The sequence below is a fragment of the Oncorhynchus masou genome, chromosome 6 (assembly GCF_036934945.1).
Source record: "Oncorhynchus masou masou isolate Uvic2021 chromosome 6, UVic_Omas_1.1, whole genome shotgun sequence".
Classification (NCBI taxonomy): domain Eukaryota; kingdom Metazoa; phylum Chordata; class Actinopteri; order Salmoniformes; family Salmonidae; genus Oncorhynchus; species Oncorhynchus masou.
In genome coordinates this window covers 6014529-6030019 of record NC_088217.1, presented here as the reverse complement: position 1 = coordinate 6030019, position 15491 = coordinate 6014529, and the positions used below count along the sequence as shown (strand labels likewise).

At 44.3% G+C, this 15491-nt stretch overlaps 1 protein-coding gene across 3 annotated transcripts in view; it reads left to right on the top strand.

The window, feature by feature from the left end:
- The first annotated feature begins 209 nt into the window (after positions 1-209).
- The window catches only part of vgll4b (vestigial-like family member 4b), a 111826-nt gene continuing 96544 nt past the window's right edge, over positions 210-15491 (top strand). Inside the window, exons 1-2 of one of the 3 annotated variants that reach the window (XM_064967464.1) lie at positions 210-440; positions 3315-3392. In XM_064967464.1, coding sequence (XP_064823536.1) covers positions 3329-3392 — 64 coding nt within the window. In that variant the 5' untranslated portion in view covers positions 210-440; positions 3315-3328. Of the gene's footprint in view, positions 441-487; positions 601-966; positions 1003-3314; positions 3393-15491 lie in introns of those variants that run through there. The other 2 variants (XM_064967466.1, XM_064967465.1) reach the window with 2 other exon arrangements.

The following is a 15491-nucleotide window of genomic DNA, read 5'->3' as shown; positions in this document are numbered from 1 at the left end:
CAATTATTACTCGACTCGATTCGAACTCCGCATCCACTTCCGCCATCTTCCCTCCCACCTCTTCGTCCATCGGGAACGTTATTTGCAATTATTTCCTTGTCTTGTACCTGCAACGGATGTGACGCAATGTCATTATCATAATTTATGCCGAAATTATGTCGTAGAGCTCGACCAATGAGCGCTCTCCACTTTCACCACCTGCTAGGAAGAGAATTCTATCATTCCAAACATTCTTCCTCCTTTCGTTTACAACGAAGTTCGTAAGTTTTTTTTTGTCGGACCGCATAGCCGTTGTTTTTCCACTCACCTCGGACACAAAACAATTAAATTGGTCCGTTGCTCCCCCCCCCCTGTGGATTCAAACGGAGCCAGGATTGTTAGCGTTATTATCGGCGCGAATATAACTCCGAAGATCCCAAAGTGGCGCTCTAAGGAAGGTGGTATGTACCATGTCACGACCAGGCTACTATCATACTAGGTCGATGCTGAGACAGTTTAGTGGGCTGCAGTGCATGCTTGTTGCGTGACAATTCATGAATGACATTGTTTTACAACTGAAAGTAGAGGAGGAGGAGGGGGGGTGTTTCCCCAAGGTAAAATGTAAGTGTGACTAATGATTTAATGATTGGGAGACGATGAGTAACATTATTAGTATAAGTAGGCTAAATAACGTTCGAATATGAAGAAAATGTCGTACATGGTTTATGTACCCTCCTGTGTTAACTATTCCTAGATACATGGGAAACGGGGTAAAAGTTGTAACGTTGAAAATGTCATGAGAGAAATGTCCGATAGTGTAGACTATATCAAAGTGGTTTTCCCGAAGAAGGGGAAAAAAAACGAAGGCAGGAAAGGTATCTTCGGAATGTTTGAGTGTGGGAAGCGAGAGAAGACGACGGGAGTAGTGCGTGCTACAGCGTTACAGTGGAGGCTGGTGACTCGAACACCATTAGGAGGACCGGAGACTCACGGTATAGGCACAGACATCACACGAGAAAAAAAGTATGTTTGAAAGAACGTCTATGACAAATTATTTTAACCTAAAAACATTTTAATAATGTCATTTTATAGTAAAATATTCAACTAGCGGTGTGCAGGACAGGCTCATTTTATTTATTATTTTACTAGGCAAGTCAGTTAAGAACAAATTCTTATTTTCAATGACTGCCTAGGAACAGTGGGTTAACTGCCTGTTCAGGGGCAAAACCACAGATGACAGACCTTGTCAGCTCGGGGATTTGAACTTGCAACCTTCCAGTTGCTAGTCTAACGCTCAAACCACTAGCCTACCCTGCCGTCCCAGGGATGATGGATGGATGATGGATGGATGATGGATGGATGATGGATGGATGATGGATGGATGATGGATGGATGTATCATGGATGTATCATGGATGTATCATGGATGTATTGTGTTGGAAAAGAGCTCAACACTTCCACTCAGGGCAGGACAGGATTGTACTGATAAAGATGTGCAGTTAGACTAAACCGCCAACACACAAAATGGTCACATATCTCCCTTATTTATTGCAGGATTGTGATATGTGATTAATCAACATTAGACACTAGTTTAATTTTGAATACTAGTTTAAATAACAATTTTAAAACGAGTTTAAACACTTCACTGAAAAGCATCAACACTTTGTCACTCCAAAATGTACGTGAGCTAGACTGAACATCTTAGCGTAAACGACAATAGATAATTCAGTAGTAACGAGTAGGTTGTTATTACTACTAAAGCATCATTTCAAAACCAGAGGTGGCCAACGTTGCTCCACTGCTCCCTGATCGACTGCGTGAGCAGACTTCTATCCCAGACCAGCGATAACACACATGATTATCAACTCATTAGATTGGATAAGTTGAATCAGGTGTGTTATTGCTGGGCTGAAACATAACCCTGCACACAGCAGACGTCCTGCAGGGTTTTCCTGCTCCAATGGTAATAGGTTTATGCATTGTGTGTGGTGTTTAACTGTATATTGTTTTGCTAACCATAGGTACACATAATCTATGTGAAATAGGATATTCCCTAAGACATTCATTGGGATCTCACTCCATCATTTCCCTGTATGAGGAAAGAAGAAAAACAAAGAAACAGGCTTCATTTTACTCAAATTAAAATAGAATTTATAATTCTGTTATCTCTCCTTCCTCAAAGATTTCCATGCTAGGGACTGGAACTCTGACAGCTGGAAATGAGCTAGCTGATTATATTTAATTAACTTAGCTAAACAGTATGTAAAGTTAGCTAGCGAGCAAAGCGGCCTACTTTAGCTTGGTAGCTAACTAGCTAATAATACCTTTTTTTTCTCTTTTTTTTTTGTTGTACATTTTCAAAATGTATTGACTTTTAATATGTTCTGTCTCTGATTTAATTGAGTTCTTGAAAAAAATGTAATAATGGGCAGCCTTCCCTATTTTTCTGGTGGTAGTGCACAGCCAGCCAGCAGGCAAAAACGTGTGTGTCACGTTTAAGTTAAACACGCTTCTAAATCACACATGTGCAGTACTAAGGGAGAAGTCCATTGCTGTGCAAGTCTATGGCAGCTAGAACCACTGCCTCTCCAGTATTGCATTGGAGTCTTCGCAGCCAGAGGAGAATGTGAAATTCCTGGACACTGGCTATACCATGGTGTCACCCCTAGAGGGTGCTGTTGAGGCTACTGTAGACCCTCATTGCAAAACATTGAATGTTAATCAGGTATTTTATGACGTGACTATATTTACTATAGTTTTATCTATACAGGATCACTTTTATATGTTTTGAGTAGGATGAGCCTCCCACTGAAGCTATTTAATCCACTACTTCGTTCATCAGTTGTGTTCTGCTCTGGCCCCCCAATGGTGGAACAAACTCCCTCACGACGCCAGGACAGCGGAGTCAATCACCACCTTCCGGAGACACCTGAAACCCCACCTCTTCAAGGAATACCTAGGATAGGATAAAGCAATCCTTCTCACCCCCCCTTAAATGATTTAGATGCACTATTGTAAAGTGGCTGTTCCACTGATGTCAGAAGGTGAATTCACCAATTTGTAAGTCGCTCTGGATAAGAGCGTCTGCTAAATGACTTAAATGTAAATGTAAATTGTGTCAGGACAACGTCACCAACCGACACATGAGTTCTGTTAGTGGGTACCAACGATACACACCGCAAGACACGAGACGCTAGTAAATAATGCAGCCTGCTTGGAGCCACGTTCTAGCCCAGTAATAACAAATGGTTATACGTGAAACGCTATAGTAAGCATGCAGTCCATTTTTGTCATAATCCCATAAAGATTACAGTTATTTTAAATCTTTCTTTTCAGGTTTGTTGTGAAGAATGGAGACGCCATTGGATGTTCTGTCTAGAGCTGCGTCGTTAGTGCATGAGGATGATGAGAAACGTAAGTTTGCTCCTAATACAGTATCTGGGAAGAACTGTGTGTGTGCCGTCGGGCTTTGGTGTCTGATATACTTGAGCCTCTAAGCTGCTGTCTCTGGTCGGATAATGGTGTCTGATATAATTGAGCCTCTAAGCTACTGACTCTGGTCAGATAATGGTGACTATTTGTGGGAAGTGCTCATTATACTGTATGTAGCTAGGCAAATTAGGATTACCACATGAAACTGCCCTGTCCCACCATTCTCCTGTTCCCGCCTCACGTCTCTCCCAGTCAAGATCAGACTCTAACAGATCTGTGTCTAGAATAATAGTGAAGACACCACAACTATGAAATAACACCATATGGAATCATGTAGTAACCAAAAAAGTGTTAAACAAATCAAAATATATTTTAGATTATTCAAAGTAGCCACCTTTTGCCTAGATGACAGCTTTGCACACTCTTGGAATTCTCTCAACCAACCCCATGAGGTAGTCACCAGGAATGCCTTTCAATTAACTGGTGTGCCTTTTTAAAAGTACTTTTGTGGAATTTCTTTCCTTAATGTGTTTGAGCCAATCAGTTGTGTTATGACAAGGTAGGGTTGGTATATGGAGTAAGCTCCATTTGGTAAAATACCAAATCCATATTATGACAAGAACAGCTCAAATAAGCAAAGAGAAATGACAGTACATTAGTTTAAGACATGAAGGTCAGAAAATCCTGAACATTTCCAGAACTTTTATAGTTTATTCAAGTGCAGTCGCAAAAACCATTAAGCGCTATGATGAAACTGGCTCTCATGAGGACCGCCACAGGAAAGGAAGACCCAGAGTTACCTCTGCTGCAATTCATTAGAGTTACCAGCCTCAGATGGCAGTCCAAATAAATGCTTCACAGAGTTCAAGTAACAGACACATCTCAACATCAACTGTTCAGAGGAGACTGTGTGAATCAGGCCTTCATGGTTGAATTGCTGCAAAGAAACCACTACTAGAGGACACCAATAAGAAGAAGATGCTTGTGTTTCTTGGCCCAAGCAAGTGTCTTCTTATGATTGGTGTCCTTTAGTAGTGGTTTCTTTGCAGCAATTCAACCATGAAGGCCTGATTCACACAGTGGTGAGGGCACCACTCTGGTCTTCTAGACCGGTGGAAATATGTCCTTTGGTCTGATGAGTCCAAATTTGAGACTTTTGGTTCCAACCACCTTGTTTTTGTGAGATGCAGAGTAGGTGAACGGATGATCTCTGCATGTGTGGTTCCCACTGTGAAGCATGGAGGAGGAGGTTTGATGGTGCTTTGCTGGAGACACTGTTGGTGATTTTATTTAGAATTCAAGGCACACTTAACCAGCATGGCTACAAAAACATTCTGCTGTGATACGCCATCCCATCTGGGCTTATTTTTTTAATTTTACCTTTATTTAACTGGGCAAGTCAGTTAAGAACATATTCTGCCTAGGAACAGTGGGTTAATTGCCTTGTTCAGGGGCAGAACGACACATTTGTACCTTGTCACCTCGGGGATTTGAACTTGTAACCTTTCGGTTACTAGTCCAACACTCTAACCACTAGGCTACCTGCCGCCTCCACACTCTAACCACTAGGCTACCTGCCGCCTCTACACTCTAACCACTAGGCTACCCTGCCGCCCCTACACTCTAACCACTAGGCTACCCTGCCGCCCCTACACTCTGACCACTAGGCTACCCTGCCGCCTCTACACTCTAACCACTAGGCTACCCTGCCTCCTCTACACTCTAACCACTAGGCTACCCTGCCTCCTCTACACTCCAACCACTAGGCTACCCTGCCTCACCTACACTCTAACCACCAGGCTACCCTGCCTTCCCTACACTCTAACCACTAGGCTACCTACACACACACACACGCACACACAGTACTGTGTGTATATTTAGTTATTTACATAAAAATATACGGGATTGTAAATTATGCTGACAATTACATTGGGAGCTACAATCTATCTACAATCTAGCCCCCCCCCCCCCACACACACCATGATGTCGTTGTTTAGTTATATATATTTTTTTACCAAAGTTAAATATAACTGATTAATTAATTGTTTCATTCATACAACAACAAAAAATGGCCCTTCTGTGACTTTGTCTAATACGCTTTTGGTTTTCTGACCGTGGTATAATTTTGATATCAAGTATTGTGGTACTAAACCTGGTATCAGTGTCAAAGTCAAACTTCTGGTATTGTGAAAGCCCTACCCCAGTCCTACCCAAGCCCGAGGCCTTAGTCTCTCCTCATGGCTGTATCAACACACAATCATACTTCAATACTGGCTGAACCATTCCTTCCTAGATTAAACAGCAGCAAATCCTTCTCAGCAGGCCTGCAGGCTGGCTAGAGCTAGGAGTACAGACAGACAGGCAGTCTGGCCTGAGCTAGGAGTACAGACAGACAGACAGACAGGCAGTCTGGCCTGAGCTAGGAGTACAGACAGACAGGCAGTCTGGCCTGAGCTAGGAGGACAGACAGACAGGCAGTCTGGCCTGAGCTAGGAGGACAGACAGACAGTCAGTCTGGCCTGAGCTAGGAGGACAGACAGACAGGCAGTCTGGCCTGAGCTAGGAGGACAGACAGACAGGCAGTCTGGCCTGAGCTAGGAGGACAGACAGCTGGTCTAGAGCTAGGGGTACAGACAGCCTGCCTAGAGCTAGGGGTACAGACAGCCTGCCTAGAGCTAGGGGTACAGACAGCCTGCCGAGAGCTAGGGGTACAGACAGCCTGCCGAGAGCTAGGGGTACAGACAGCCTGCCGAGAGCTAGGGGTACAGACAGCCTGCCGAGAGCTAGGGGTACAGACAGCCTGCCGAGAGCTAGGGGTACAGACAGCCTGCCGAGAGCTAGGGGTACAGACAGCCTGCCGAGAGCTAGGGGTACAGACAGCCTGCCGAGAGCTAGGGGTACAGACAGCCTGCCGAGAGCTAGGGGTACAGACAGCCTGCCGAGAGCTAGGGGTACAGACAGCCTGCCGAGAGCTAGGGGTACAGACAGCCTGCCGAGAGCTAGGGGTACAGACAGCCTGCCGAGAGCTAGGGGTACAGACCGGCAGCTCAACACTCGCTAGCAGGAAGAAAGAAAATGCACTTTCATTCAGGGTTCCATATTTTATTTGTATTTTAAGTATGTCTGCAGGGGTCTGAGTTTTCTTGCAAGTATTTATTTATTTATTTTTCTTCTTGGGGCAGCAGGGTAGCCTAGTGGTTAGAGTGTAGAGGCGGCAGGGTAGCCTAGTGGTTAGTGTGGAGGCGGCAGGGTAGCCTAGTGGTTAGAGTGTGGAGGCGGCAGGGTAGCCTAGTGGTTAGAGTGTGGAGGCGGCAGGGTAGCCTAGTGGTTAGAGTGTGGAGGCGGCAGGGTAGCCTAGTGGTTAGAGTGTGGAGGCGGCAGGGTAGCCTAGTGGTTAGAGTGTGGAGGCGGCAGGGTAGCCTAGTGGTTAGAGTGTGGAGGCGGCAGGGTAGCCTAGTGGTTAGAGTGTGGAGGCGGCAGGGTAGCCTAGTGGTTAGAGTGTGGAGGCGGCAGGGTAGCCTAGTGGTTAGAGTGTGGAGGCGGCAGGGTAGCCTAGTGGTTAGAGTGTGGAGGCGGCAGGGTAGCCTAGTGGTTAGAGTGTGGAGGCGGCAGGGTAGCCTAGTGGTTAGAGTGTGGAGGCGGCAGGGTAGCCTAGTGGTTAGAGTGTAGAGGCGGCAGGGTAGCCTAGTGGTTAGAGTGTAGAGGCGGCAGGGTAGCCTAGTGGTTAGAGTGTAGAGGCGGCAGGGTAGCCTAGTGGTTAGAGTGTAGAGGCGGCAGGGTAGCCTAGTGGTTAGAGCGTTAGACTAGTAACCGAAAGGTTGCAAGTTCGAACCCCTGAGCTGACAAGGTACAAATCTGTCGTTCTGCCCCTGAACAGGCAGTTAACCCACTGTTCCTAGGCTGTCATTGAAAATAAGAATTTGTTCTTATCTGACTTGTCTAGTTAAATAAAGGTAAAAAAATAAAAAGTTTCAACTTGCTAGTTGTTCTGTGTGTGGAGTAGGGCTTACCCAATTTAGTCGATGGTTTGGTTGATAGGCTCTTGGTTGAACAATATATTTTTTTGTCTCGCCGTGGCAAATGTAAAGTACCAGTCAAAAGTTTGGACACACCTAAGTCATTCAAGGGTTTTTCTTTATTTTTTACTATTTTCTACATTGTAGAATAATAGTGAAGACATCAAAACTAGGAAATAACACAGATGGAATCATGTAGTAACCAACAAAGTGTTAAAATATATATTTGAGATTCTTCAAAGTAGCCACCGTTTGCCTTGATGACAGCTTTGCACACTCGTGGCTCCAGTCTGTGTAAAGACTATTTGACCAATAAGAAGAGTGATGGAGTGCTGCATCAGATGACCTGGCCTCCAGTCATCCCGACCTCAACCCCATTGAGATGGTTTGGGATGAGTTGGGCCGCAGAGTGAACGAAAAGCAGCCAACAAGTACTCAGCATATGTGGGAACTCCCTCAAGACTGTTGGGAAAATAATTCCAGGTGACTACCTTATGAAGCTGGTTGAGAGAATGCCAAGAGTGTGCAGCCCTAGTGTGGAGTGACGGGTCCATGGAACAGTGGGTTAACTGCCTTGCCCAAGGGCAGAAAGACATATTTTTACCTTGTCAGCTCGGGGATTCAATCCAGCAACCTTTCGGTTACTAGTCCAACGGTCTAACCACTGAAATAGACATAAAGGGAGGGAGAAAGATGGACAGCAGGTCCTGGTCTAAAGTAATGCACTATATAGTGTATTGGTCTAAAGTAGTGCACTATATAGGGCAGTGGTCTAAAGTAGTGCACTATATAGGGCAGTGGTCTAAAGTAGTATACTATATAGGGCCCTGGTCTAAAGTAGTGAACTATATAGGGCAGTGGTCTAAAGTGTAGTGCACTATATAGGTTCCTGGTCTAAAGTAGTGCACTATATAGGGTCCTGGTCTAAAGTAGTGCACTATATAGGGTCCTGGTCTAAAGTAGTGCACTATATAGGGTCCTGGTCTAAAGTTGTGCACTATATAGGGTCCTGGTCTAAAGTAGCGCTCTATATAGGGTCCTGGTCTAAAGTAGTGCTCTATTTTGGGTCTCGGTCTAAAGTAGTGCACTATATAGGGTCCTGGTCTAAAGTAGTGCTCTATATAGGGTCCTGGTCTAAAGTAGGTCACTATATAGGGCAGTGGTCTAAAGTAGTGCTCTATATAGGGTCCTGGTCTAAAGTAGTGAACTATATAGGGCAGTGGTCTAAAGTAGTGCACTATATAGGGCCCTGGTCTAAAGTAGTATACTATATAGGGCCCTGGTCTAAAGTAGTGAACTATATAGGGAATAGGGTGCCATTTGAGATGCAGACTCATGGGAACATAGTGAGAGCTCCTCTGACCTTCTCCCCATGTCCCCTGCTGGGCTTTTGTTCTCCCTGGGCCACTGTGTTGTGGTTGTGCGTGGTCTCTTTGTCCCAACACAATACAGATGACCTGTTTCCACAATAGACCCCAGTTGCACAGACCCAGAGACCAGACCTCAGTAGCCCAGAGACCAGACCCCAGAGACCAGACCCCAGAGACCAGACCCCAGACCTCAGTAGCCCAGAGCCCAGACCCCAGAGACCAGACCTCAGTAGCACAGAACCAGACCTCAGTAGCCCAGAGCCCAGACCTCAGTAGCCCAGAGACCAGACCTCAGTAGCACAGACCCCAGAGACCAGACCTCAGTAGCACAGACCCCAGAGCCCAGACCTCAGTAGCACAGACCCAGACCCCAGAGCCCAGACCCCAGAGACCAGACCTCAGTAGCCCAAAGACCAGACCTCAGTAGCCCAGAGCCCAGACCTCAGTAGCCCAAAGACCAGACCTCAGTTGCCCAGAGCCCAGACCTCAGTAGCCCAAAGACCAGACCTCAGTAGCCCAGAGCCCAGACCTCAGTAGCCCAAAGACCAGACCTCAGTAGCCCAGAGCCCAGACCTCAGTAGCCCAAAGACCAGACCTCAGTAGCCCAAAGACCAGACCTCAGTAGCCCAGAGCCCAGACCTCAGTAGCCCAAAGACCAGACCTCAGTAGCCCAGAGCCTAGACCTCAGTAGCCCAAAGACCAGACCTCAGTAGCCCAGAGCCCAGACCTCAGTAGCCCAAAGACCAGACCTCAGTAGCCCAAAGACCAGACCTCAGTAGCCCAGAGCCCAGACCTCAGTAGCCCAGAGCCCAGACCTCAGTAGCACAGACCCCAGACCCCAGAGCCCAGACCTCAGTAGCACAGACCCAGAGCCCAGACCCCAGTAGCACAGAGCCCAGACCCCAGAGCCCAGACCTCAGTAGCACAGACCCCAGAGCCCAGACCTCAGTAGCACAGACCCCAGACCCCAGAGCCCAGACCTCAGTAGCACAGACCCAGAGCCCAGACCCCAGTAGCACAGAGCCCAGAGCCCAGACCCCAGAGCCCAGACCCCAGAGTAGTGCTGTTGATGTGATTGTATTACCGCTACACCGGCGGTCTCAAGTCAGGAAGTCAGTCAAATTCCACGTGACGGTTTAGTCACGGTAACTAGGCTTCTCCAAGCTCTGATGCTTCTGCTGGTCATTAGTAACCAACTTGCCAACTTCCTGATACTCAAAACTTTAGATTTCCAGAAAGTGAACAACTAAGGAATCTTTTTTTTTTACTTCTCTCATTGACTTCTTAAATCCCGAAACCCCAGCCTCCTGGTCTGTTTCACAAGTGTTCCTGCGACGTTGTGCCTTTGGGTTTACAAACCCTGTGACTGCGCTACACTACACTGATGGGAGGGAGAGGTTCCCTGGCCCAACTTTATCCTTGGGCAGTATACACATTGTCATAATGGCTATTTTCAATCTGAAAGGTTAGCAATGCTAACAACTACATGTAAAATCCCATAGTGAATGCTAGCTAAATGCTAAGGAACACATGCAAACTTTTTTTTTATAGTCTCTGACATAACTAATGGCAGGACGGGCATTTCAGCTCATCAAGTTCTACAAGTAACTAAAACAATGCTACTTACAGTTTGCTGTACGCACAAAACAAATACTAGACAGCAAGGCTTTCTGCTCTTACCAAGATAAGCGTTTTATTTTAATTAACCTTTATTTAACGAGGCAAGTCATGTAAGAACAAATTCTTATTTACAATGACGGCCTCCCAAAAGGCCTCCTGAGGGGGACGGGGGGATAAACAAACATATAAATAATAATAGAATATAAATATGGGACAAATACACACATCACAACAAGAGAGACGAGACAACACAACACAACAAGAGACAACACAAGAGAGACAACACAACACAACAAGAGAGACCTAAAGACAACACAACACTACATAAAGATAGACCAAAGACAACACAACACTACATAAAGATAGACCTAAGACAACACAACACTACATAAAGAGAGACCTAAGACAACACAACACTACATAAAGAGAGACCTAAGACAACACAACACTACATAAAGAGAGACCTAAGACAACACAACACTACATAAAGAGAGACCTAAGACAACACAACACTACATAAAGAGAGACCTAAAACAACACAACACTACATAAAGAGAGACCTGAGACGACAACATAGCAAGGCAGCAACACATGACAACACAGCATGGCAGAAAGACCACATGGCTGCAGCACAGCATGGCAGCAGCACAGCAGGGTACAAACATTTTTGGGCACAAACAACAGCACAAAGGGCAAGAAGGTTGAGACAACAATACATCACACTTGATTGCAAGAAGCTAACCACTTAGCTAGGTAGCTAGCTACTAAATGCACAACTGCAGAGCATTTAGCACATTTTAGACAGGTAACTTAATAGTTCTAAGTTATCTAGCTGACAAATATCTAGTAGTGAATTCCAGACTAACTAGATCACCTGGCGAATGCTGCACAACAGTGACTCACGAGGTTCTGGTCTCGTCATCGTGACTGGGGACTTCTGGTGAGCTTCATAGTGTAAAATTATGTAACAGGTGAAATCAGGAATGAAATTTCCTTTATCTAATAAATAATAATGGCAAGTTGACTGCAGGTATTTACTTAAGTAAATACAAATATTTTAAATGTATTTAACAAAAAAAAAAAACGTTACAAGAAGTAGTATTGACGCTATTGAAAAACCATCCAGTGGCTATTTCCAAACACCCTGGTATACGTTATAGTACCCAAGCCTAACTACAATACACTAGACTAGATTTACTTCTGCTACAACATGCGAGAGAAAGGCTATACCTCCCTCACGGGATCACTCACTCACGGGATCACTCACTCACGGGATCACTCACTCACGGGATCACTCACTCACAGGATCACTCACTCACGGGATCACTAAACTACACTGGGATCTCCCTAGTTTCTCTCATGCTGTGAGCAGGGGTGCAGTCCAAATGGATGAAACATGATATATTGTCTACACACTGTGGCAGGAGAGTAGCAGCAGGATGGCTGAGGCCAGGACAGGCCTGTTATGTCTGTAGTACTGGCAGACGTGGTTGTATCCAGGCCTTTAACCTTTGTGTGTGTGTGTTGGCCCATCCAAGGCAGCAAGTCGTTATATAGAGTAACATGGTCTAGCCTCTCTCTAGACAGACAGGTTGATCATTATCTAGAGTAACATGGTCTAGACAGACAGGTTGATCATTATCTAGAGTAACATGGTCTAGTCTCGAGACAGGTTGATCATTATCTAGAGTAACATGGTCTAGTCTCTCTAGACAGACAGGTTGATCATTATCTAGAGTAACATGGTCAAGTCTCTAGACAGACAGGTTGATCATTATCTAGAGTAACATGGTCTAGACAGACAGGTTGATCATTATCTAGAGTAACATGGTCTAGTCTCGAGACAGGTTGATCATTATCTAGAGTAACATGGTCTAGACAGACAGGTTGATCATTATCTAGAGTAACATGGTCAAGTCTCTAGACAGACAGGTTGATCATTATCTAGAGTAACATGGTCTAGTCTCTCTAGACAGACAGGTTGATCATTATATAGAGTAACATGGTCTAGTCTCGAGACAGGTTGATCATTATCTAGAGTAACATGGTCTAGACAGACAGGTTGATCATTATATAGAGTAACATGGTCTAGACAGACATGTTGATCATTATCTAGAGTAACATGGTCTAGTCTCTCTCTAGACAGACAGGTTGATCATTATGTAGAGTAGCATGGTCTAGACAGACAGGTTGATCATTATCTAGAGTAACATGGTCTAGACAGACAGGTTGATCATTATCTAGAGTAACATGGTCTAGTCTCTCTAGACAGACAGGTTGATCATTATGTAGAGTAACATGGTCTAGTCTCGAGACAGACAGGTTGATCATTATGTAGAGTAACATGGTCTAGTCTCTAGACAGACAGGTTGATCATTATGTAGAGTAACATGGTCTAGTCTCTAGACAGACAGGTTGATCATTATATAGAGTAACATGGTCTAGTCTCTAGACAGACAGGTTGATCATTATATAGAGTAACATGGTCTAGTCTCTCTCTAGACAGACAGGTTGATCATTATATAGAGTAACATGGTCTAGTCTCTAGACAGACAGGTTGATCATTATATAGAGTAACATGGTCTAGTCTCTCTAGACAGACAGGTTGATCATTATCTAGAGTAACATGTATTATGTAGATTGATGAGATTTTGTATTTTATTTAATCCATTTTAGAGTAAGGCCGTACCGTAATAAAATGTGGAAAAGGGGAAGGGGTCTGAATTCTTCCAGAATGCACTGTGTGTATATTGGAGGTCGACCAATTATGATTTTTCAACGCCGATACCGATTATTGGAGGAGGCCGATTTAAAAAAATAATAATAAATAATATATATATGAGTTATATATTTATTTTTTGAAATGTATTTGTAATAATGATTACAACAATACTGATTGAACACTTTATCTTAAAATAATACATAAATAAAATAACTGTAGCCTCAAGTAAAAAATGAAACATGTTCAATTTGGTTTAAATAATGCAAAAAACAAAGTAAAAGTGCAATATGTGCCATGTAAGGAAGCTAACGTTTCAGTTCCTTGCTCAGACCATATGAAAGCTGGTGGTTCCTTTTAACATGAGTCTTCAATATTCCCAGGTAAGAAGATTGTAGTTAGTTATTATAGGACTGTTGGACTTTGACTATTGGATGTTCTTATAGGCACTTTAGTATTGCCAGTGTAACAGTATAGCTTCCGTCCCTCTCCTCGCCCCTACCTGGGCTCGAACCAGGAACACAACGACAACAGCCACCATCGAAGCAGCGTTACTCATGCAGAGCAAGGGGAACAACTACTAGAAGGCTCAGAACGAGTGGCATTTGAAACACTATTAGCGAGCGCTAACAAGCTAGACATTTCACTTCGGTTACACCAGCCTCATCTCGGGAGTTGATAGGCTTGAAGTCATAAACAGTGCAATGCTTGAAGCACAACGAAGAGCTGCTGGCAAAACGCACGAAAGTGCTGTTTGAATTCATGTTTACGCGCCTGCTTCTGCCTACCACCGCTCAGTCAGATACTTAGATACTTGTATGCTCAGTCAGATTATATGCAACGCAGGACACGCTAGATAATATCTAGTAATATCATCAACCATGTGTAGTTAACTAGTGATTATGACTGATTGTTTTTTATAAGATAAGTTTAATGCTAGCTAGCAACTTACCTTGGCTTACTGCATTCACATAACAGGCAGTCTCCTTGTGGAGTGCAACAAGAGAGAGGCAGGTCGTTATTGCGTTGGACTAGTCAACTGTACGGTTGCAAGATTGGATCCCCCGAGCTGACAAGGTGAAAATCTGTCGTTCTGCCCCTGAACGAGGCAGTTAACCCACTGTTCCTAGACCAGTTAACCCACTGTTCCTAGGCCAGTTAACCCACTGTTCCTAGGCCAGTTAACCCACTGTTCCTAGGCCAGTTAACCCACTGTTCCTAGGCCAGTTAACCCACTGTTCCTAGGCCGTCATTGAAAATAATGTGTTCTTAGCTGACTTGTCTAGTTAAAAGTACAGTATAATACAGAGCCATGAGTGCATGGAACTCCCTTCCATCTCATACAGAGCATGTGATCAGTCAACCTGGTTTAAAACAACAAATAAAGAAACGCGTCACAGCACAACGCCTTTCCCCCATGTGACCTACTTGTTGTGTGTATGAACTGACATGTGGAACTGATAGACACACACACACACACACACACACACACTATATGTTAATGTTTTTTAATGTAAATTGTAAAGTATTTAGTCTTTTTCCACGTTATGTGTCAGACCCCAGTAAGACTGTCGCCATTGGCTTCGTATAATGGGGATCCTAATGAATCAGAATTAATGTCCCTGCTCTAGGCATGCTGACCCAGAAACCTCTGACCTCTTGTCCAGGATTGCCCACTGTCGCTCTCTCTCTCTCTCGCTCTCTCTGCTCCTGGTAAGCAGAGCGTTGGGCCTCTGCTAACTCCAACCCACTGACCTCTGCTAGGTGTGTGTGTAGGGGGGGGGGTTAGTGAGGTTCTATTGCTGTCTGCATACCAGAGTACCAGAGTGTTGTGTTGGGGAGATCTCTTGTATACTAGATCTCCTGTGAACTATGCAAATAAAATTAAAATAATGCGCCTGCTCTCAAGCTTAGCCTTTTCTTAACAACACTGTCATCTCAGATTTTCAAAATATGCTTTTGAACCATAGCAATTGACTAATTTGTGTAAGAGTATGCTAAGCTAGCTTAGCATTTTGAGTAGCATTTAGCACGCAACATTTTCACAAAAACCAGATAACCAAATAAATGAAATCATTTACCTTTGAAGAGCTTCGGATGTTTTCAATGAGGAGACTCTCAGTTACATACCAAATGCGCAGTTTTTCCTGAAAGCGTCTGTGTGTAGGAGAAATCGCTCCGTTTTGTACATCACATTTGGCTACTGAAACGAACCGAAAATTCAGTCACCTACAACGTCAAACTTTTTCCGAATTAACTCCATAATATCGACCGAAACATGGCAAACGTTGTTTGGAATCAATCCTCAAGGTGTTTTTTCACATATCTCTTCATTGATATATCGTTCTTGGAAGCC